A 23,114-nucleotide genomic window follows, 5' to 3' on the forward strand; every position below is an offset into this window, starting at 1 on the left:
CATTGGCCCCAAATCACCCCAATAGAAAGAAAACTATATGGAGAGCTCCCTGATTTAGGAAACCACTGCGCAGTTCATCTCATTTATTGGTCTAGTCATATGAACACTCCAACATAACAATGAGAACGATGAAGAAGAAGAAAGAACAAGTTAGTCAATCCATCACTGAGTTCCGCTCAGTACCGGCACCTTTTTATATATATAAAAAAAGCACTGGTCATTATTAATGAAAAATATTGCAATATGGCCTATATTTCTAGATCATCTAGATTCTAGAATATTTGTTTATTGAAGGAGCTTTTATGGGTGTCTTTACACTGCCTTTGTAGCGCGTGTGATGACCCCCCCCCCCCCCCGGGAGCGCTTTACTGCACGCAGCTCACCGTAAGGAAGCCGTTTGGGAAGGCGAATGTCTGGCATGCAGATTACGTGTTCCGCCCATCCTTCAAGGATTGTGTTATTGACTTTTACGACTCTCGATCCCCCCTCATGGCGTGAAGCCTTGAGTGTTTTAAGTCAAGAAGTGTGAAGCAGGGAGAGTGGCCAGCATGAAATATTGCAGTCAACCTATCTAGTGCAATTGACCCAACTTACCCATGCCAAGTATGATTGGATTACAGTCATCTTCGTGTTCGTAGGAAATGAGAAACGCCTACATCTTCGACCATATATATATTGCATTTCCAATAAACAACCCACATTTTAACACCACCACCCCAAATACTTAGGTTTTAGCTACTACCTGTTACGTTGTATTGGAACGGCCAGTTTTATAACGCTCCTTTCACATAAATATACTTTTGGCCAGGGAATTCTAGCAGCCCTTTTTCTCCAGTCGTGACTTCCGTGACCTATATCGAAGGTGTCGCTCCAATCCCTGTACACCGCAGCACAGTTAGCCTTATATTAAATAGCCCCTCTCCAGATATACCAAGTCATTTTAATAGGTCTTTTATTTCACTCGGACAAGGGAACTGTAGGCCTACTACAAGTTACGTTAGGGCTACCTAGGTACTAGAAGATCCAGATAAAACTTCTGAGGTTGTTTTTTTTTTTCCAAAAAGCTAACCCACAGTAAACCCTAACAATAAAAAACATGTCTTACACTCTAGCATAGTGGAATCGCCTGGTGTACCCAAGACAGTGACGTTTATCTTGCATCATTCACACTGCAGCATAGCCACCAATTTATCGCTAACTTCTCACCGTCATTATAGAAACACACACACTTCAAATTCTCCTCCCTCCTCTCCCCACCCTAGCTACGCCACTGTAAGTAGGCTTATGCTTATTAAATTCTTCTCTAAATTTTAAGAATTTTTAGGATGAGTGTAAATTGTGAAATTGTGTCCGAAAGTTAGGCTATTTATACAAAAAGTAAAAATCTGAGATTGTGAAAAGGCTAGAGGATAATGCGACTAGGAATTGGACTCAAATTTCATCTCAATTGTTCTACTTATAGGCCTACTTAAAAGTTTCTCAAGGGCGAACCCATTGTCTTTCGAGACAGAGGTAGTCATTCTTCAAGGTACAGTGGAGGGAGCACGAAGAAAGGGTCGTCCAAATAAAAGCTGGCTGGATAACATACAAAGATTGGATCAGCCTCTCCCTTGAAAGAACAGTTGCTGACCGGGAAAAGTAGAGTGATTTGGTTATGCAAACTGTCACAGCACCCTTACGATGAAAATCAAGGTACATATGATGATGATGAAGAACTAATTCTCTTAATAAACTGTAATTTCTGCTGCTCAAAAATTGGACCCCCCCCCCCAGCTCGAAGGGCTAAGATGGGGGGGGGGGGGGCGGTATAGAACCCACCAGATCAGCCAACATAGGAGGAGGGGGCGACATAATTTTAAAATATCCATCCATCCCAGTGGTGCTACAGCCCGTGGAGGCGATGCTGGCTTGCATCAGCACATCTCTTAATTCTGATCTATCCTGGGCTTTAGGCCTACGTCTCCATGCCCGGGCTTTTAGCTGTTGTAGATCTGCCTTTACGTCATCAAGCCACCGCACTCGTGGTCTGCCTATTGGGTTTTGACGGTGAACAATCTTGGCTCGTCTGTTCTCTGGCATTCTTTCGAGGTGACCTGCCCAACGTAATGTGTTTCTTTTTATTTCTTCTGTTTAAAATATATTTAAAATAGCCTATAAATATAGCCTATAGATCTAGTTCATATTATTATTAGTAGTAAAGAATTGGTATACAAATTGTGTTATTTCATACTAAAATTCGCCCGCCTCCCCCAAGGTCGGTTAAGTGTGTGGCGAGAGGGGAGCCTCCCCCGGATCCACAAGTGTGGAGGGGGAGCCCACCCCCGGATCCGCCAGTGTGTAAGGTACGAAGACTATCCAAGACTAGCTAGCTACATGAAAGATAGAAACAAAACATTGAACACGCTTAGAACATGAACTGGAACATGAACATAGATCTACATACTTTACATAGATCTAGACTCCAGACATAGATAGATTCTAGATTCTATCTAATATTCTAAAAAAAATAATTCTTCTACTTCTAGCAAGTTCTAGATCTAGGTATTAGTTTACGAGACTATCTAAACTATTATTACTATTAGTATTACCCCTAGAATAGATCTAGGACATTTCTAGGACTAGATTTTAGATCATCTACTTGACTACTTGAGTACTACACACATCTAGATCTATATAGATCTAGACTCTATTCACTATTCACAGTTTGAAATTCACGGCAATTCTAGATCTATCTAGAATCAGTTAGATTCTAGATTAATAGTAATTAGACATAATACTGATTTAGTGATTAAGTAGGATCTAGATTTTAGATCTAGATCTATAGTATAGTACTAGAATCTATACAATATTAATACAATATATGAATATAATTTATTATTATAATATATCTAGATACTAAGTTAACTAAGTATAGTGAGTATATACATGTAACTATTGTAACATATTATTAGGTCTAGACAGTCTAGCTAGATCTACTACTACTACTACTACTACTAGAATTAGACTAGATTCACTAGATCTAGTATACTATTCTAGTAGAAGTAGACTAGTAGAGTCTAGACCTCTCTATGAACTCTATGACTCTATTCTCTATTAGTATTCTCTAGACTCTATATTTCTATATAGATCTATTATTATTAACTAGATCTAGATCTATATTTTACTATATTGACAATATAGTTTGTAACTAGTTAAACTAGAATTACTAGATCTATATATATTAGATATAGACCCTATATTACTAGATAGAATGATAGATCTAGAATATTCTAGAATCACCTCTATTCTATTTAAGAATCAGTAAGAATCTATACTTATAATAAATAGATCTAGATCTAGTTACCGTCTAGTAGATCTATATAGTATATATGCATATTAGTAATTAGATCTAGATGTCTAGATCTACTATATGGTATTACTGTACCTATTTACTTAACTTATGATTATGCCATGGACTAGAATCGACTAGATTGTCACTATATCTAGATCTATACAGACTTTGAGTGAGTGACTAAATCTATGTGAGTATGTCACTGTTAGTAGTGTTAGTGTTACTGTTGTGCCTGTACTGTAGTAATATTAATAGACTCCTCTATACTATTAGTTTCCCTTTCAGACCTAATGATCTATGGGGCAGATGATGTTAAGGTCATCTGTTTCTATGGGCAACGGTTAACGAGCAGGGTGTCATGTGGCCAGCACAACGACCAACTGCCTTTATTTTCCCCAACTAAAGTCAGGTACCCATTAGAGTTGGGTGGACTCAGGGACGCCCTAAAAATCCCGAAATTCCAAAATCCCAGCCTTCACCTAGACTCGAACCCAGGACCTCAGGTTCTGAAGCTGTTCGAGCGCTTAAAATTAAGCACTCAGCCATTGCGCCCCCGCCCTCTATACTATACTATAGTCATAAGACTAGAGTACTAGAGTGTCACTACTGACTCCTGTCACTAGAGTCACTAGACAAGCGGTTCTCAACCTTTTAAGCTCGACGACCCCTTTTTACAATCCCCCACTCTGGCACGACCGACCCCCCCCCTCACACACACAGCAATAGACTAATAGACTTTTTTGATGGTCTTTGGCGACCCCTGGCAAATCGTCAATCGACCCCCAAGGGGGTCCTGACCCACAGGTTGAGAACCCCTTGCACTAGACCGATTGGATAGGTAGACCTTAGTCGCCTTAAAATATCCCTAGATTCTAATGATCTATGGAAGATAGATATCAAGTCTAGCTAGACTAGTTACTCTACAGTCTACAGTATTAGTCTAATCTAGATTAGAGACTACAGTAACTCAGTGACTGAGCAAGTACTACAGAACTACTAGATTAGAATCTAGAGTCTAGTACTACTTATCTAGTCTAGATCAAGACTAAGACTAAGACTAAGACTGCTTTATTGATCCTTACGGAAATTTGTTGTGATTACAAGGACTCGTTTCTCATATAAAGACAACACAACAGAAAAATACACATAAATACAACAGACAACATAAAGAGTTCATTCAGCGACTACACACAGGTATCTTGGTGCATTTCATGTTCCCTGATCAATGAGTGGCGGTGATAGAGTCTGACCGAGTGAGGTACGAACGAGTTTTTGTACCGCTCCGTTCTTGTTTTGATTGACAGCAGTCGCCCACTTCGCGACGACCTGGCGTAGTTCTGATGGAGCGGGTGGCCGTTGTCTTCCAAGATTTTTTCGATTTTTCTTAGGCACGTTTGTTCAAAAAGTTCCTTTAAATGTGGTAATGTTGTGAGTGTAATTTTTGATGCTTTTTTAATGATGTTTTCTAGACGTTGCAACAGTTTAGATGAGGCGTTGCCTTGCCAACAACTTATTCCGTATGTTAGCAGATTTTGTACAGTCGCGCCGTAAAATGTCTCAAGGATCTTCTTATTTAATTTAAAACTGTTGAGTTTGTATAGAAAAAAGAGTCGCTGGGCTGTTTTCTTTGTCAGAGTTCCAAGGTGGTCTTCCCATGAAAGCTTGTTGTTGATGATAATGCCTAGATATTTATATGCCTTTACTTGTTCTATAGATGTAGTGTTTATTTGCAGTTCACGTATAGTTTGTTTTTTCTTTCTAAAATCTATTATAAGTTCTTTAGTTTTTGTTACATTCAGTTCTAGAAAGTTGTCGGTGCACCAGTTTGTAAACTCTTCTATCGAGCTTCGATACTGAGTTTCGTCTCCTGAAATAAGACCGACTATGGCAGTATCATCAGCGAATTTAATGAGTTTAACTGAGTCATAGATGCTTCTTATGTCATTAGTGTAAAGAGTGTATAGCACAGGAGAAAGTACACAACCTTGTGGAGCACCCGTACATAGTACTCGAGTTGACGATTTGGTGTTGTTGACTTTAACATACTGGGGCCGTTGGGTTAAAAAGTTTAGAACCCATGCTTGCAAGTAAGGGCTTACATTTAAGTTACTCAGTTTGTTTATCATTAGATGTGGCTGTATGGTATTGAAAGCCGAGGAGAAATCTACGAAGAGGACTCGTGCATATGTTTTGGGTATATCGAGATGCTTATAAAGCTGGTCCAAAAGCAATAGAATGGCATCCTCAGTTCCTCTAGCTGCTTTGTATGCAAATTGGTGAGGGTCTAGGCTGTTATTGACTTTTGCTACAAGTTGTTTAAGAATATATTTTTCAAAACATTTCATAACAATAGGTGTTAGTGCTACTGGGCGGAAATCATTTAAGCAATCTATTTTTGGTTTCTTAGGCACTGGTATGATTTCTGAAGTTTTCCAGATGTTTGGAATTACGCACGTTTGCAATGACTGGTTAAAGATATGACAGAAGATAGAAGAAATTTGCTCCGCACATAGCTTGATCAGCTTGCCACTAATTTTGTCCGGTCCACAAGCTTTTGTTACGTCTACTCTCTTAAATAACAATGTCACTTCATCCTCCGTTACAAAATTGACGTAGGGCTCTTGTTTTCCTTTGGACAGAGTGTTGAAAAGTTCTTTGTGTAGTTCAACAAAATCTTCTTTGTCAAAACGAGAATAGAAATAATTTAGTTCGTTGGCGAATTTCTCATCATCAGCCACTAAAATTTGTTTTCGTTTTGAGGCGCAGCCTGTTATTTTCTTTAATCCCTCCCAGCATTGTTTTGAGTTGTTCTTTGCACAACTTTGCACAAGATCTTAATAACATTAGATCTAATTAATAGTAAAGAGTCTATAATAATCTATAAAATATCATTAGTAAGCTTTACTCCTCTGCCTATATAGTATCTATAGGTCTTTGGTTTATATTTGTTACCGCATCGACTAAACTTATTATATTGTTGGCCTTTCACTTATGCTATTATTTGAGTTCATTATTTGAGCGTTACCTCCGTATGACTTATCTGCATAAAACACAGTGCAGAACTGCCTAACAATATACTATCAATGTAGTATTCTATGCAATATCTAGCTCTATTTTAAATTATTAGCTAAATTTCATCTAAATTGTCACAACACAAGATGTCACAACGTGTGTTGTGGTGCCGGGGATTTCACTTGAATTAAAATAGTTGAATAAATGACGATCTAGGATTCACAATAAAAGATTCTTTGTTAAAACACTACTCTGGAACTTTATTTAAATATAAAACGTAAGTACAGCTTATGTACAAGTTACAGATCAACAAGCTCAAAAAAAAACATTACAAAGGCTTTAAATCAGAGCTCTTAGAAACATGACTATCTACTAGGACATTCTTTCATCGACTGGCCTTCTTTTTCCCTCGTCAATTCTCTGGCGCTCACTCTTTTAAAAAAATGTCTTTATTTATTTTCAAATCAACCAATAGATTTGCAACATCATAATTACGTCTCGGGTAAAACCTGAGGCGCTGTTAAGGATCTAGATTTGTGGGGTAATTCCTGAGGCTCAGTCAAGGGTTTATATTTCTATTTACACATAAGCTTTTAAATGTGAAATATACAAATAAATCTATAATGGCATCTGTGACATAAATCAATATTCTGTCCATCTTCATTCTATTTATATCTAAATTAAAAGAAGTACAGGATTCTAGTTAAATATTTTATTTCCTTTTAATAGACATTTTTCTTTATTGTCAGTTCTTTCTATCCATTGATATCTAATATATAACAGCAAGGATTTTTCTTTTCAATTCTATGTTCAATTTCTAAAATACTTACCACACATGATTCAGATTCTGTCTCGCACCCCATGAACATATCACTTTTACTATTATGTGACCTTTAGTGACTTTGCAAACGATTTTTTTTTTTTTTTTGTTAATAGTTACATTTTCTTTTTTTTTTTGTTACAGATAAAACATTTACAGTAGATTTTATAGAACGATGTTGAGTGAGCGCTAAAACAGAATGGTGGAAACATTTGGTGGGACCAAACTTCATGTTGGTGACATTGTAGTAATTGTGGGATATTTTGCATTTGTGCTTTTTGTTGGATTATGGGTAATTTCTTTTTGAAAGTCTAGTAGCACCTGCTTATTTTATTAGCTGCCATGAAATGTCTTTTACAAAGCTATGCGAAAAACTAAGAGCCTGTTTTAGAACAATTGAAAAAAAAATTAAACTTTTAGATTGTATGCAATTTATGAATTTCACATTTAGGTGATGTGCAATTAAACAAGTGTTAGTAAATTGTGCTATATGTGGATACATGCACTTCCATTCATCTGTCCCAGTGGCAGATCTCTCTTAAGCCTTTCATCTCTATGCCCCAACACCAAGCTGTGGTATTTTTGCATCTACATCCTCAATCCATCATATTCGTTGTCTACCTTTGGTTCCACTGCCTTTTGGATACATGCACCTCAAAAGCTTTAATTTCTGTTGTAATTTTCAAAACTATTACATAGTTTGAGCACAAATAAAGAAAACTTAAATTACTGTTTTTCAGACTTCTCGACAAAACCGTGGCAGCGCTGGAGGGTACTTCTTGGCTGGACGCAATATGCACTGGATACCAGTAAGATTATCTAAAATCTAGAGACTAGACTAATTCGGATATAAATTTAATTTCTTTCAAATAAAATTTATCTAATGGGACATATTAATTATTTTAGTTTTAAAATATTCTTAAGAAATACAAATAATATCAAAGACATTTTAACATGATTTTGTTAATTGTAATACTTTTTTTTATCTGTCTGATAGTGTGTCTAGTATATTATTAGTCAGTGTGTCTAGTATATCATTAGTAAAGGATATTAAGAGACTGTGTAGTGTAGATGTGATTGACAGGATTTATCTATTTTCTTAGGTTGGAGCCTCGCTGTTTGCCAGTAACATTGGCAGTTTACATTTTGTTGGTCTGGCTGGTTCCGGAGCAGCTGCTGGTATTTCCATAGCGAATTATGAACTGAATGTAGGTCATCCTCTTAAGGTGTTCAGGTGGGGTACGCAACATTGTGGCGCCCTTGTTTTGCAGCGATGGCTGTTTTGGCGCTAGAGGTTCTGGCGATTAGATATAAAACACATATCTTTATAATAAACTTTGTTTTTTTCACTATACTGTACTATAGCATATATAGCCCCAAACCCACCAAAAAATAGTTTAAACAAATTTAACTATTTGATGAACCCGTATTGCTAGCTATGGATGGCTGCCTGGTTGTGTGGTGTGAGCTCGGGGGATGTCATTTCAATGGTTAACGGTTTTAATGAAATGAACATATATAATGTGACTTAAACATTTTATGCCAAAATGGCTGTGCCAAAAGGTCATTCTACATTTCAGATGGGGGCTTAGTCGTGTAATAGCCTATTTTGTGATGTCTATAGATAACTATGTTGCCATTCATGATACATTCCTTTATTTGCATGCTGCTACAAACAAGACTTAATAAAACACCATAATTTATTGATTATAAATTGATAAACTTCAATGAAGTTTTATTGTATACATAACTCACTATTCTCTTCATTATCATTGAATGAAAATGCAAAAAAATTGCATCAGACCTTTTTTTTTTTTAATTTTTTTTTATACAGTCAACTAAACATCTGCTTTGCGGACATATAACAATTTGGGAATTATTGTTTTGAAAAATTCAAGTGTAGGGGTGGGCAAGTTTAAAATTGGTATCGGTCTTACACATTACAGTGTATAAAAAGGATAGATCTCTACATTAGTTTAGTCAGATGTGTCACATTGCTCTCTTTCCAGGCCATGTTGGTTCTTGTATTGTTGGCTTACATATTCCTTCCCGTTTACATTGCCTCAGGGGTGAGTCACTTAATTTGAAAAAAAAAGTTTATTGTTATTATTGTTCATTTGAATTCTGCATTTATTTTTATTCCTTTCATCAAATGCTAATTTTTTTTCTTTTTGCAATAAATTTCTAACAAATTGCATTTGATACACACACACACACACACGCATATATGCATATATATTATATATTAATGTGTTTGAGTTAATTAAACTCTAAGACATCTTGTTATCTAAGTCTCTTGTCTTGACTGATAAGCACTTAAGTCCATATAGCCAAATAGTTAATGCTGTTTTGTTATATAAATGAAGGGTAAAGGATAATTTGTTTCTAAATTGTTATCAACATGATTAGTTCTTGTTTGTTTTTTTTAACTTGATAGAATCCCCTTTCTCTTTATATGCAGATTTTTACAATGCCTCAGTATTTACAACGCAGGTTTGGTGGCCAGAGAATTCAAATCTTTCTCTCTGTGTTGACTTTATTGATGTACATATTTACTAAGATATCTGTGAGTCATCTTCATCTATATTAAGCTTTGTAGTTCAATGAGTAGGGGAAGTCATTCTTATCATGGGCGTAGCCAGGGGGGGTGTTTTGGGGTTCAACACCCCCCCCCCCAGGGGGGGGGGAGACGGACTTTAGTGACTGATTTTTTGCTTTGATTTTCTTTATTTTAGGTAAGATTTTAATACTAAACCATCACTTGCCCCAGCGCAGCCAAAGGGGTTTTGAGTTTAAAACCACTACCAGGGGGTTTTGAGTTTAAAACCCCCTACCAGGGGTTTTGCAGTTAAATCCCCCTCTTCTATAAAACAAAACACACACAAAATGCAAATGATAATCCCCAAATTCCAAGTGCACAGTTAAAGAAGATTTTGATTTTAAAACCCCTCCAAAATTTACGATAGACCCCCTCTTCAATATGAAAAAAAAAAAATCATGCACTCAAAATGTTATGAGCGTAGCTAAATGGGTTTTGACTCAGTTTTAAGTTTAAACTCCCCTCCAGTGGAGTTTGAAGCTAAAAAATACATCTTCAATAAAAAAAAAAAAAGCAAATTACACACTCTAAAATCTAAGAGCGTAGCCATATGGGTTTTGAGTTTAAACCCCCCGCCAGCGGGGTTTGAAGTTAAAAAATACATCATTAATGTAAAAAAACAAAACAAATTACGCACTCAAAATGCTTTGAGCGTTGCCAAAAGGGGTTTTGAGTTCATATCCCTCTTCACAAGGGTTTGATGCTAAAAAATACCTCTTCAATACAAAAAAAAAGCAAATTACACACTAAAATTATTTGAGCGTAGCCAAGCGAATTGGGGTTTTTTTTTTTAGAGGTTTTTCCTCTAGATGGTTTTGAGTTTAAAATCCCCCTACAGAGCGTTTTGAGGTGGAAAACCTCTATCTTCAATATTACTCTAAAGCAAACTACAGTTATCAAATTCTATGATAGTAGCTAAATGGGGTTTTGAATTTAAAAACTACAACAAAGTCCTGAGATTTTTAGTTTAAAACCTCTAACAGATTATTTTGACGATAAAATTTCATTTCTCGATATAAAATCTAAAGCAAACTACATTCACCCAATTCCAAGAGCGTATCCAAGAAAGGTTACATTTCTACCAGTGGCGGGGCTCCATTAATAAAGTGCAGTGAATAGTCATCTGCCGAAATTGAAAAACACTAAATGTGGCTCAACAAAGATGGCTAAGACAGATTTTAGGAGTTAGTTATTGAGATCGGGTCTAAGTCAAGGAAATCCTATGCGGAACTGGGAGTCGACCCCTTAGTAAAATTGTGACAGAGCGTCGCATGAGGTTTGGGGGACATGTTCTCCGACAAAATAAATTACGCATAATAAGAGTTGCGATGACATCCTAGTACAACTTGGCGCCAGACATTCATGAAGGTCCTCGGAGCAGGTGGGAAGAGGCTTCAGAAATTACCAGTGACAGATTTTTGTGGAAACAGCTTGACGGCAAATGCGCCGAACGGCGCGGCAGGGTCTTAGTCAGTAAAAACAGCACATAAATTTTTGAAATAAGACTTTTAAATAGCAGGAAAATGCACTGTAGATACCTCAGAATATGCATTTTGTTGACATTCTATGCCAGAAATAGTGCTTGGCGGTGGGGCTCCGCCCCGCTCTAGGGTGAGCTCCTAGAGCTCCCCCAGAGCCCCTTGCTGGCAATGGCGGGGAGTCAACAACTTTTTTCACTAACTCCAGGAAGAACCTATTCTAGGGCACAATAAACGTGTTCCAAAAGAATGAAGGGTCAGAATGTAATAAAGATTATGAACACACACACACATATATACAAATATTTTTTTTCGCGAAAAGGGGGGCGGGGGGGGGGGGGGGAGAAAAAAAAATCCCCCCCCGAAAAAAAATCCTGGCTACGCCCATGATTCTTATCTTAGCTGATCCAAATTTTATAATCTCCCCTCCCTTTTTTTATTTTTACATTTGTTTTGCCTGGTACAAGGTGTCATTATTGACACTATGTCCTGCACAATGCATCATTTTGTTCTTTTCACACATTTATTTCAATAGCTGTCATTCTGAGGACATGGAGGGTGGAGAGTAGATGCTTTTGGTGGCCATTGTTAACTGGCAATAAAAAAACTCAATGTTGATAGAAATAAATGCAAAACAAGCCTGTCTCTTTTTTTTTTTTTTTAACTCTTTGACATAACCTTGAACTAGCATACCATTTATGATTTTTAAAAATAACATTGAACTAGGTACAATGAACCTTTCAAACTATCTTTCAGGGTAAAACAAAAATGTGAAGACTACCCCTGTTTTAATACTGGAATGGTTTTATTAACTTGGAAACTGCTTAGTGATAAGAACCATTCCAATCTTTGGGCTTTTTTTTTTTTCAACTTAGTAAGACCGTGAAATGTTTTCCTGATCGTAAATATGTTACAGTTGTTAGCCAGATAGCATAAACCACTGTCTTGTTAGTAAAGATACTTGTGATTCTATGTAAAATGAGGTCAGAGAATGAACTGATCCAGAGATAACAATGATTTACATTCAACTTGTGTAGTAGTGCTCTGAGACCTCTAAAAATATTGATATTTCTGAGGTTATTGACCTGCTGACACTAATACATAAGGGAATTATCATAGCTCTTAACCTTGTCTCATTCATGTAAAAATGAATCTAATGGCAAGAAAGAAAATATTCTTAGACCTTACATAGATTGGCAAACCAACAATGTATTCTAAATTCTGTTTAATTTACCCTTTATAGTATAATAGCTTGAATAAAAGAAAATCAGTGTTAAGAATAGAAGAAATGTCTTATCACATCCAGATAATTTCATAATTAACAAACCTCCTATAAAAAGGATAGACATTGTATGCATAAAGGCAAGATGGATCAGTCTAATATCTAGTGTTGTAATTCATAAACCATAGTCACAGAATAGTCACATGTGTTGTTGTTTTCTTTTATTGATAAAAATAGGGTTTTGAGAGTTCTTTTAGTCATATTTGCTAAATGAAAATGTTGAATGTTTGAATAAATCAATGAAATAAACTAAGTTAATTATATTTGTCACTAGGCAGATCTCTATGCTGGAATTATATTTATAGAACAGTCATTAAATTGGGATATGTATGGAGCAGTGTCCCTTCTGTTAGGAATTGCTGCCATTTTTACTATTACAGGTAATGGAACTTTATCTCCTTTCCAACAGAGATAACTGTTATGGCACTAATACATGCACATATGCTTGGACTTACAAAATATTTTATATATATTTATCAATGATTAAAACCAGATAAAGGAGTCTTTTATTTCACTTCCCCTGAGACTCTGTGGGCAAAATTTTTGATTTAACTACACAAACTACAACATTAAGTTCCCCTTTCAGATGTAAAGGTCATCTCTTTTTGTGGTCTTTGAACTTCAGGATTTTTAGGATGCCCCTTTTTTGGGTACCTGAAATGCATTTGGGATGTAAAGAGAGTTGGTTGTTGAGCTGGCCATGTGACACCTTCATTAAGGTTGGCCATATGAGCTTTTCATCATCTATCTCCATAGATCATAATTCTGAAAGGGTGATCTTTTTTATATGTGATTTTTTTTCTCAAATTATCATATTAGAAATAAAGGACCTATGACAAAAATCAAATTAATAACATTACTGGTCACAGATATTCTCAAGGCTTACTAATCTTTATTGTGTATTTGTCAGGAGGCTTAACAGCTGTCATTTGGACAGACTTAATCCAGACTATTATTATGCTGGTTGGTGCTACTGTCTTAATGATTCGAGGTAAATATCCCCTATTATTGTTTCTCTAGGGACATATATTTTGTAACACTTTTTTTGTCCTGCTTGAAATTAATTTTCTTTTTTTTTTAAAGTTTGAATCTAATCAGCAATGCTGGTTTCTTATGAACAGGCTGGCCTGGACTATATTACTGTTTTGATTAAATTAGAGATATTTCTATATCTATACTAAATACATTGAGTTATTCACTGCAGAAAGAGGTTAAGAATGTAGGATGATATCATTGCTTTCTTCTATAATCGAAAATCAGATTGTTGATGCGAAGACTTTTGAAAAAAAATATTTTTAGACATTGAGGAAAATGATGAATCAGGTAATGATGCGACTTGGATAAAAAAAAGACTGTTTTAGTTATCCATACAGATGCTTTAGTAGTTGAAATACTTGGACTACCAATATCTAATACAGTTAATCAGACAAGAAAAACTTTAAAGACTTAGTCAATTACTGCAAACATCTAATACAGTTAGTAGGACATCAAAGACAAAGTCCAGTTTTGTGGTAGTAAATATAGTTATCATTGTTATCGGGAGAATCTACATCAAATTAATACCACAAACATCCCACATCACCACCTTAACCAAAACAGAAGAAAAAAAATGATAGCATTGCATTCTGTCTACACCCATTTTAAAAAAGAACGTCTACAATTTCTCATCCAATGATTATAAAAACATAATCCCAGACTTAGTGGGTATTGTTTGATTGTAAAAAAAATTTTCTTGCATATCAGCATTTGTAGAAGTTGGAGGTTTCAATGCTATGGTAGAGAAATACCCTAACGCCATACCAGAAAGTCTCTTAAAGAGTAATGGCACTTGTGGCTACCCTCGAGATGATTTCATGCATCTGTTTCGTGATCCATTATCCAGTGATCTTCCATGGCCTGGCATTTTGGGACTGACCATCAACTCAATCTGGTATTGGTGCTCAGATCAGGTACATGCCGTTGCTCTTTTTAGAAACACATAATTTTATTATTTGTTTTCTACTGAAATAAAGATTTTTGTATTGAATATTTCTATTGGTTATCTAACTATCTAATTTAACAAACATGTATCTAACGTTAGTAGACTTTGTCTGCTAAACTTAAAACATTAAAAAATTGTAAAAAATAATAATTTTTAATTTTAATAAAAAAAATTTAATGATATGACTGCTTCCATTTCAGTATTTTAATTAGTTTAATTGATCCACATATTTAACTCTTGTACTCTGTTAATAATGCTTCTATAATAAACAACATGTTTATTATTGTTCAGCCATTTGAATGTTATTGCAAATATCAAAGATGTATACAACAGCATTTTAATTAAGTAAATAAATGAAATTAGAATTGAAACTGGCTATTACTTTCAATTCTGCATTCATCTAATTTTGCTTATTTGAATTTTTCCATACACCCCCCCCCCCCCCCCCCAAAAAAAAAAAAAGCCCATGTTCCAGTGTCTGAAATCTCCAACTTTGTTCAACTGTATTGTCATGCTGCTGCAGAAAGATTCGGCTTCTTTAAGTGTTCAATTCAATCTTTTTTTTTTTCTTGACCTCATTCATTACAGCTTGAAACTGTTTCTATTTGATCAGGTCATTGTTCAGCGAGCACTTGCTGCCAAAAACTTCACCCATGCCAAGTGCGGGACACTGCTGTGTGGCTTTATGAAAGTTCTTCCTCTCTTCATGTTAGTCTTTCCAGGAATGATTGCAAGAATTTTGTTTAAAGGTAAATTTTTCTGTCTCTTAGGTGCTTGACTAGGTCATGTGGTATAGTACATTTGTCCAAGCATAATGAGAAAAAGTCTGTTCACCTTTCTATGACAATACCACCATCCATTTAAAAAACTGCTTCCGGGAAACCATCAGAGCCATGTGCTTTAGGTCTTTTGAATTTGCAACAGCATTTCACAAATTGAGCAAACAGGAAGTATCAAGTTCCATTTAAACTATTCTCCACAGAATTTCTGCCAGACATTCATTAGTGAAGTACTGTACTCAGCATTGATTTTTCTGACTCAAAGACAATATTTTATATATGGTTGGCTGTTGTTTATTCTATTTGAAACAAAAAATTGAAGAGCTATTACAACCTTTCCTTATCAATTATATTCACGCAGTTTTTTTTTTTTAAAGAAAATCTTTGTAGACATGTTCACTGTTTTCCTGCAAAATGTTTTTGTATTTATTTACTCATGGTAACATTTCCCTATGAAGTTGTTTTGAACATCTAAGTTACATTAAAGGTATGAATTAAAAAGTTCCCTATGACTCATTGCTAGACCCATGTGGAATGATCCAACCTGTTTCAATATAATGATGTAGTTGGAAAACTTATGGCATTAAATTTAGGATTTCATGTCATTCTGGGTCAGTCCCTGTCAAACTGTTGGCTCATCATGACGGCCAAGTTGACCTTAGCCTCAAAAACTTGGTGCCCTCTACAACTTTAGATTTGCTCTATTTTTTTTTTGCACAGTACTTTTGTTCTTAAATAAGACACGAGTTTCTAGTAGATGTAGGTAAAGGTATTCCTTTCAGACCATGGTGATACATGGTGGGAATGATGTAAAGCTCATATCTATGGCCAACTGTTAAAGTGCTAGTTTTTATCAGCATAATATAACTTATATCAGTACTTTTTTTTTTCTAGATACTGTTGGCTTTACTTTCTAAAATGATTTAGGTACCCATTAGAGTTGGGTTGACTCAGTAATAGATTAAATCTGCTAGTTTTATCTGAATACTTACATCAGTTCTTTTTTTTCTTCTAGATACTGTTGGCTGTGCTGATCCACTGGAGTGTGAAAAGATCTGTGGCAGTTCCAAGGGCTGTACCAATATTGCTTATCCGACATTGGTCATTGAGCTTCTGCCTGCTGGTGCGCGTGGCATGATGCTGGCCGTCATGTTAGCGGCACTGATGTCCTCACTGACATCTATATTTAACAGCAGCAGCACAATTTTTGCAATGGATATCTGGACACACATTAGAAAGAAAGCTTCAGAGCTGGAAGTTATGATTGTTGGCAGGTGTGTGAGTAGTCCCTATAATTAAAGTTTATGGATATTTCTGTGTATAATATTTGTAAAGAGTTGTAATATGACACCTTGTGACTCATCATTCATTCTCAATCTTTGGAGTAATCTAACAATATAATGTTTTATTCAGGCCTTTGGAATATCTACATACATTTTAAATTAGATACTTTTTTGCAACAATCAAATATATTCAAAACTTCCCATTGGAGATTTCATTTGTTTTTTTTTACTCCAATTTTTTTTTTATTTCTGTGTGTCTCTCTTTGTCTTTCTCTCTACCTGTCTCAAACCGCCTATATATGAAACCATCTCGGGCGGTTGACTAGAAGTTAGGCTTGTGGCAGAGACAGGCTTGCAAGCAGCAATCCAATCACATGCAGACAGTGATTGAGGTACTTTGTTCAGACAGCTAGAAAACACTCTCAATACAATGAGACCACTTTTTGGATGATTTCAACATAAACTGATAACATTTTCAACAATAATCCAATCTGGCCATCAAATAATATATAGATAGTCACACCTTATGTACATACAGTTTAAAAAAAGAAATCTCTTCTCCCCTCATGAAAAATCAAGTAAAAAAAAAGTAAAGTTCCCCCTTCAGACCTTGTGGGCTATAGGGCAGATGATGTTAAGGTCATCTGTTTCTTTGGCCTATGGTTAACGAGGGTGTCATGTGGCCAGCACAATGCCCAACCGCCTTTACTCCAACTAATGTCAGGTACCCATTAGAGCTGGGTGGACTCAGAGGCACCCAAAAATCCCGAAATTAAAAATCCCAGTCTTCACCAGGATTTGAACCCAGGACTCCTGATTCAGAGGCCAAGCGCTTTACCACTCAGCCACCACGCCTCCTAATGTAAAATCAAGTGGACCCCTAATATGAACACACTTCCCTCTCAATTCAAAAATAAGCTTCTCTGAAACACACTGTATACCTTTCATGAATAGATTTTGTTATTAATATAGCTATATGTGTGTTGATTTAAACCTAGTTTGGATGGAACAGTGCCACAGTTTTACAGTAAGACTAATTCTGGATGAATCTAATAATTTAGTCCTTACTAAAAATCATTTCTGACTTGTGACTCCTCCCCCCCCCCCCCCCTCATGAAATATTAAATGTAAGCTACTCTGTATTTGACAGTTGAACTTCAGTGCAATGCTTAATGATTTGTAATTGCTTGCAGGGTGTTTGTCATTGTTCTTGTACTAGTCAGTATTATTTGGATTCCTGTATTGAAAGCTAGCCAAGGGACACAACTATATGTCTATGTTCAAGAAGTGGCCAGCTTTCTTCAACCACCTATATGTGCTATTTTTGTACTGGGCATATTTTGGGAGAGGCTAAATGAAAAGGTAGGTAGTGTTTAAATTTTTAAAAAAAATGAGAGAATCTGAAAATAGTTGGCATAGTTTTCCTATATATGACACATTAGGCTTATAAAGACAAAAATAAAAAAATTAGTAAATAAATCTTTCGAGATTTAAAATTATTTCACATTATTATCTAAATTGTGATTTTGATTTCCTTTGAATTTCAGGGAGCATTCTTTGGTTTGCTCATAGGATTTGTTACTGGCATTATACGTTTTGCCATTCAGTATTCTTTCAAGACACCAGACTGTGGTAGTCCAGAGCCAGACCCAACCCCAGACTTGGTGAAAAACTTTCATTACCTCTATTTCTCTATATTTTTATGTGCGCTCACAGCACTGTCTGCAGCAGTCATCAGTTTGATAACGAAACCTCTTGATTCAAGATGTGTGAGTAACTTTTTTTAATAAATGGGAGTTTCTACTCATTAGTTTTATTTAATTTAATTTTTAAAGGAAAACTCAAAATTGTGCCCATTGTGAAAAAGAGAAATGAAGATACTTCACAAATTGTGCTATTGGTACAGCAAGAGAATTACCAAAGTACATGTCACTACAAAATAAGAGAAGATTATAGACTTAAATGTACATTTTCTAAATGTTGTTAATTAAACAGAATTTAAAAAAAAAAAACTTACTTAAAACTTAGATCCTCCCATACTGGGTAACTGTTTGTTCAAGCTTTGTATAAACAATGTTGACGTGGGTATTTGTTGACCTGTAGCCAATACCCATAACAAGTTTTATCAAGATTTATTTGGGGCTGATTTTGAGTGTGTCCCTATCAAGGCTCTCCATCACCTACTGTATACATTTAATTGTATTGCTGAAGAATGCTCCATAGTCCACAAAGTCCAAGTTTGTCTCTCAGTTTGGTTCATGCTTCACACTGAATTCAGTCAGAGAACCATCATCAAGTAAAGCCTGGAATATCGAATTAAAATTTTTTTTACACATATGGTTAGACAATATACAAACAAAAGTTACTGCTTTCTAAAGATCATAAGTAGCTGTATGCTATTTAATAAAGTTTTAAAGATGATCAAAATGATTGTAAAATGAGAGTCACAACAGTACACACCACAAACAAAATAAGACTGTGCATAAAATGAAATTTCTTTTTATCATGTTTTAAAAATGTTTATGTGCTTAAAATACACAATATTTTAAAATAAAAGAGCGTCCTTTTAGAGGACCATAAAAGCATTTACAGCTATTGCATAACATAGACAAAAATGCTAAATTTTCAATCACCCATTTAGTTTTATTTCTGAAGGATCATTTTAAACATCATCTGCATTTTTTATTTTTACCTTGCTAAATAAATTTAATAGGCTGACAAATAGCATAAAAGCAATCAATGCTTTTTCTTATGAGGGCTGTTAGAAAGTACCTTTGAAAGTTAAAAAAAAACAAAACAGTGCTTCACTATTTAGTCTTCAATGAATTATCTGAATCACATCTATTTTTAAAAACAATTTTTTTAATATTTGAACATTTTGAAGCTGTTTCATATTGCCCTTGTGTTGTATTTTAGCTGCAACGGTTAACTTGGCAAACAAGAAATAGCAACAAGAAAAGACTTAACATTGAAGATTGGCTTGCTGGTAGAACAGATAGCGTCAAAGATATTGTTGAGGCAGAGATGAATAAAGTTCTGGCCAATGGTGAGATAAATCTTATATAAGTTGCAAATAATCTTACACAAAAAAAAAAGATTAATACATGTTATGTGTATTCATGGGTGTTATCTGTCTGGTGGCTGCCTGGTTGTGCTGTATGCGCTCTGGACTGTCGTTTGGACTTGTCGATGGTCATGTGTTCATATCCTGGCTGCTGTCATCCTGCGGGAGGTTTAGACTTTACCTTTAAAGGAATATCTGAAACATGTAAAACATTTTACAAACATTTTTTTAAAAACATTTATAAAGCAGTTTTTTGTCCAAGTGTTTCGAATAAGAAAATGACTTATTTATCTGAGTATTATTTATTATTGTTACTCGTGCTAAAAATTTGTATCTACTTTTCTGAAAAGTTTCTAAATTTAGTATTTTCATGTTGATGTTACTTTGTCAAATGTGAATATTTTATTCACATGCTATAAAATCTTTTTTCAAGTTTTACACACAGTCTTGTTATTTCATGTTTTCTTGAAGTACAGCATCTCATACAGGATATTATTACTTGTATTGTTTAAACTAGTGTTAAATAGCAACATTGTTTGATAGGGAATTCTCAACTGCTTTTTTTATTTGTAAAAAAAAATGTTTGATCTATCTAGTGATATCCTTAAAGTTTTTCATTGATTTTTAACTTTCCCCACTAAGCACTTGTCAGCCAATATCTCCCTATTGAAATTATCCACAAGTCTTTAAAAACAAATCGCAAAATCTTAAAAACGTTTTTGATCTACATATTGTTCTCTTTTTGCCTTCTATGTCTTTCTTTGGCAGTAGATTTCCTTTTGATCAGTTAGTAAAAAATAAAATAAGCTGTTCAAATTGTGGTGCAGCTAGCAATATAACACTAATAATTTTCAAGCAGTAGGTACAACTCCTGGTGACTAGATTTGATTTAAAGTCAGAGGTTTACCATGAAATTACTTCTTAGTTATAGTGTTATAAGCGATTTTCAGGATGGAGTGACATACTCCAGTTAGATTCTTCCTTCTATGTATTTCAGAATCTTGTGTTGTTTTTTTATTGTTCTGTATTGTTCGTCTTCCTTTTGTTCTAGAGCTTAGCAAATAGTCATTTATGTAAATTAGAAACAATTATGTCTACATCTGTTAATGTGGAACTTGAATTTACAGTTATCAGTTTTAGTTCAGAACTATTTAGGATATTTGCTGTCTATTGATGTTGAGAACCAGCAATACCAAATTATACATTTTTTTTAGAAAGCCAAGAAGATGATTTTGGGGGTTAAATTAAAATATAATATATATATATATATATATATATATATATATATATATATATATATATATATATATATATATATATAATATATTCTCACACAGAGTACAAATATTATTTTTAAATAACATATATTGATTGTTTTTTAAATAAATGCACAGATGGTTTAACAAGTATGGCTCTGTCAGAAGATAGCAAAGAAGTCATGGAACTCAAAGAGAACAAATATGAACCAGATCAAAGAGTTGAATGTGAGTAGAGGGCATTGAAATAAACATTCTTGAGAAAGTTCTTGATAAATTAGGTCATGAGACTCATTGCAAATTCATTTTGAATTAGTAACTTTTTTAACATTTTCAAACTTGTACAATGTCCTTAGAATGTTTGCATTTTGTTGTGTAGTTGTAATCTAAAGACTTCTGCTCACTTATGTAGAATTTCAAAACAACCTACAGATATAGCAAATAAAGATGTAACATAAAATAGGCGTAAGAGTTGAGTAGTATTGAGATAACTTTAATATCAACACTTGTATGGAGTTTGTGCCTTCTGTCTTTTGTAATGATGTTGTCAGGAGGACATCTTGGCAATCACTGTTAACCTTTTCTACGGTGTTACTTTTCATTAAACATCCATCCTAAATCTAATTACTTAACAAACTTTCAGCTTTATAAAAATGGAATAAATTCAAAGTATAAACTATACACACAATAGACTTTCTATTTGTAAAGAAAAAGTATGATTTTAGTTGGTTGTTAGAGGTATCATATAGAGAAAATGTTCCGTAACAAGTTACTAAAAAATATATAGATTTTATTATTATCTTTATTGTTATAAAAGAAAATTTTTAGTGACTTATTTTGCAATTCGTGGTTAATGTTTTAAAATGATGTGCTCTATTTTATAAATGTAGAGTTATAATTTTGTGACTTGTATGAATTTTTTGTATACCTTCACAGCCAAAGTTTCATGTCCACGTCATGTTTGTAATTGGATCTGGGGTATCGATTCAGCTAGTCGAGCACGTTTAGTGAATCAAAAGATGGATGAATGTGATATGATTTCTATAGAGGAGCTTCCTAAGTATCGCATACTTACAGGCATACTTTCAGGTGTACTTATTTCCACAGCAGTTTTTTTGTATGGATTCTTCCATTGAGATTCACTGCCTTAATTAGACAACAATCAAAAACTAGTTTTGTGAGATTTAAAGCAATTTGCTTACATTCTATACGCAGACTTTAGAACATCAATTTTCCTTTTTAATGCAATGGGATCCAATTAGTGCAGTGTTTTCTGAAATATTTGCTGCGCCCCCAATAGATGAGAAGAATTTTGTTCAGGGTCCCCTTCCCTTAGCCAGCGTGGGACCTTTGTAAGCACTCTTCTCAGGCTCTCATCTAGGGGTCCAGTTTCTCTATGGCCTCCTTCAGTTGTGAAGTGACTATCTATTATCTCATAGAAAAGAGATGAATGCCTAGATATTAGCTATGGTTGGAATGATGTCCCCCACACATAAGTTCCCCCCTCTCCACACAGCTGATGTTGCCAAAGGAAGGGCAAGTGTAGTTACAGTTTTGAATCAGCGGCGCCACAGGCTCTGCCAGGTTGTAGCACTGTGGGCTGCAAACTGCCTAAAGGTCATCTGCTCCTGATTTTTCCTCAGGGTTGACCCCCGAAGCCATTCCCATGTTTGGGTATAGCTGCAAGGCAGCAGAGGTTTGAATTCAGAGTTTTCCTTCTCTTAGGGGGGTAGCCATCCAAGGCTATTAAGACTCTCCTGCCTGAAGCTTAATGGTTTTCCCGCGAGTAACTCCCTTTTGCCCCTTCTCCTGTTAGTAAAAACAGTTCTGAATTTGGAAACGGTATTGTTGCGCTCACCTCTCACTAAAAGCGTATACAATTTGAAAGGTCCTTATTAGAGGATGAATAAAATATTTTAATCTGTCAAACATTGTTAATAATGTCATTTTATTTGGTTAATAATCAAACATGAAATGAAAACCATAATAACATACACATTTTTTTGTCCCTTGAAAAAGAAATTGACCGGCTTCACCTCCTTCCTTTTTGTCAAAATGTGGCACCATCCTTGAGAGGACCTCTAAGCAGGCATATCACACTGTGAGAAACACTGCATTAGTGAATAATTGCATTTAAAAAAAAAAAAAAAGGTTGATGCAAGCAGTTTGATTTTTAAAAAAAAGTATGTTAGATTTTTTCTCCATTGTTATACTGTGCTATTTGAAATT

The 23,114-nt window shown here is 35.0% G+C and overlaps 1 protein-coding gene across 1 annotated transcript; it reads left to right on the forward strand.

Annotated features, from left to right (window-relative positions):
- Positions 1-3,355: 3,355 nt before the first annotated feature.
- On the forward strand, positions 3,356-22,165 carry LOC106069496 (sodium/myo-inositol cotransporter 2-like). Its single transcript, XM_056042841.1, has 16 exons — positions 3,356-3,521; positions 7,308-7,455; positions 7,904-7,972; positions 8,267-8,371; positions 9,173-9,232; positions 9,625-9,729; positions 12,797-12,902; positions 13,433-13,513; positions 14,266-14,471; positions 15,117-15,252; positions 16,298-16,556; positions 17,759-17,927; positions 18,113-18,334; positions 19,482-19,611; positions 21,024-21,113; positions 21,822-22,165. The coding sequence occupies exons 2-16, from the start codon at positions 7,363-7,365 to the stop codon at positions 22,019-22,021; spliced, it is 2,031 nt and encodes a 676-aa protein (XP_055898816.1). The 5' UTR covers positions 3,356-3,521; positions 7,308-7,362; the 3' UTR covers positions 22,022-22,165.
- The last annotated feature ends 949 nt before the right edge of the window (positions 22,166-23,114 follow it).

The sequence above is a fragment of the Biomphalaria glabrata genome, chromosome 9, assembly GCF_947242115.1.
Source record: "Biomphalaria glabrata chromosome 9, xgBioGlab47.1, whole genome shotgun sequence".
Taxonomy (NCBI): Eukaryota; Metazoa; Mollusca; class Gastropoda; family Planorbidae; genus Biomphalaria; species Biomphalaria glabrata.

What these genes read in the sequence shown, in the direction of transcription:
- LOC106069496 (XM_056042841.1), top strand. Translation starts at nt 7,363, where the DNA reads ATGGTGGAAACATTTGGTGGGACCAAACTTCATGTTGGTGACATTGTA. An exon ending in TGCAAGAATTTTGTTTAAAG is followed by an intron (nt 15,253 to 16,297) that starts GTAAATTTTTCT and finishes TTTTTCTTCTAG; the next exon opens with ATACTGTTGGCTGTGCTGAT. An exon ending in AACCTCTTGATTCAAGATGT is followed by an intron (nt 18,335 to 19,481) that starts GTGAGTAACTTT and finishes GTTGTATTTTAG; the next exon opens with CTGCAACGGTTAACTTGGCA.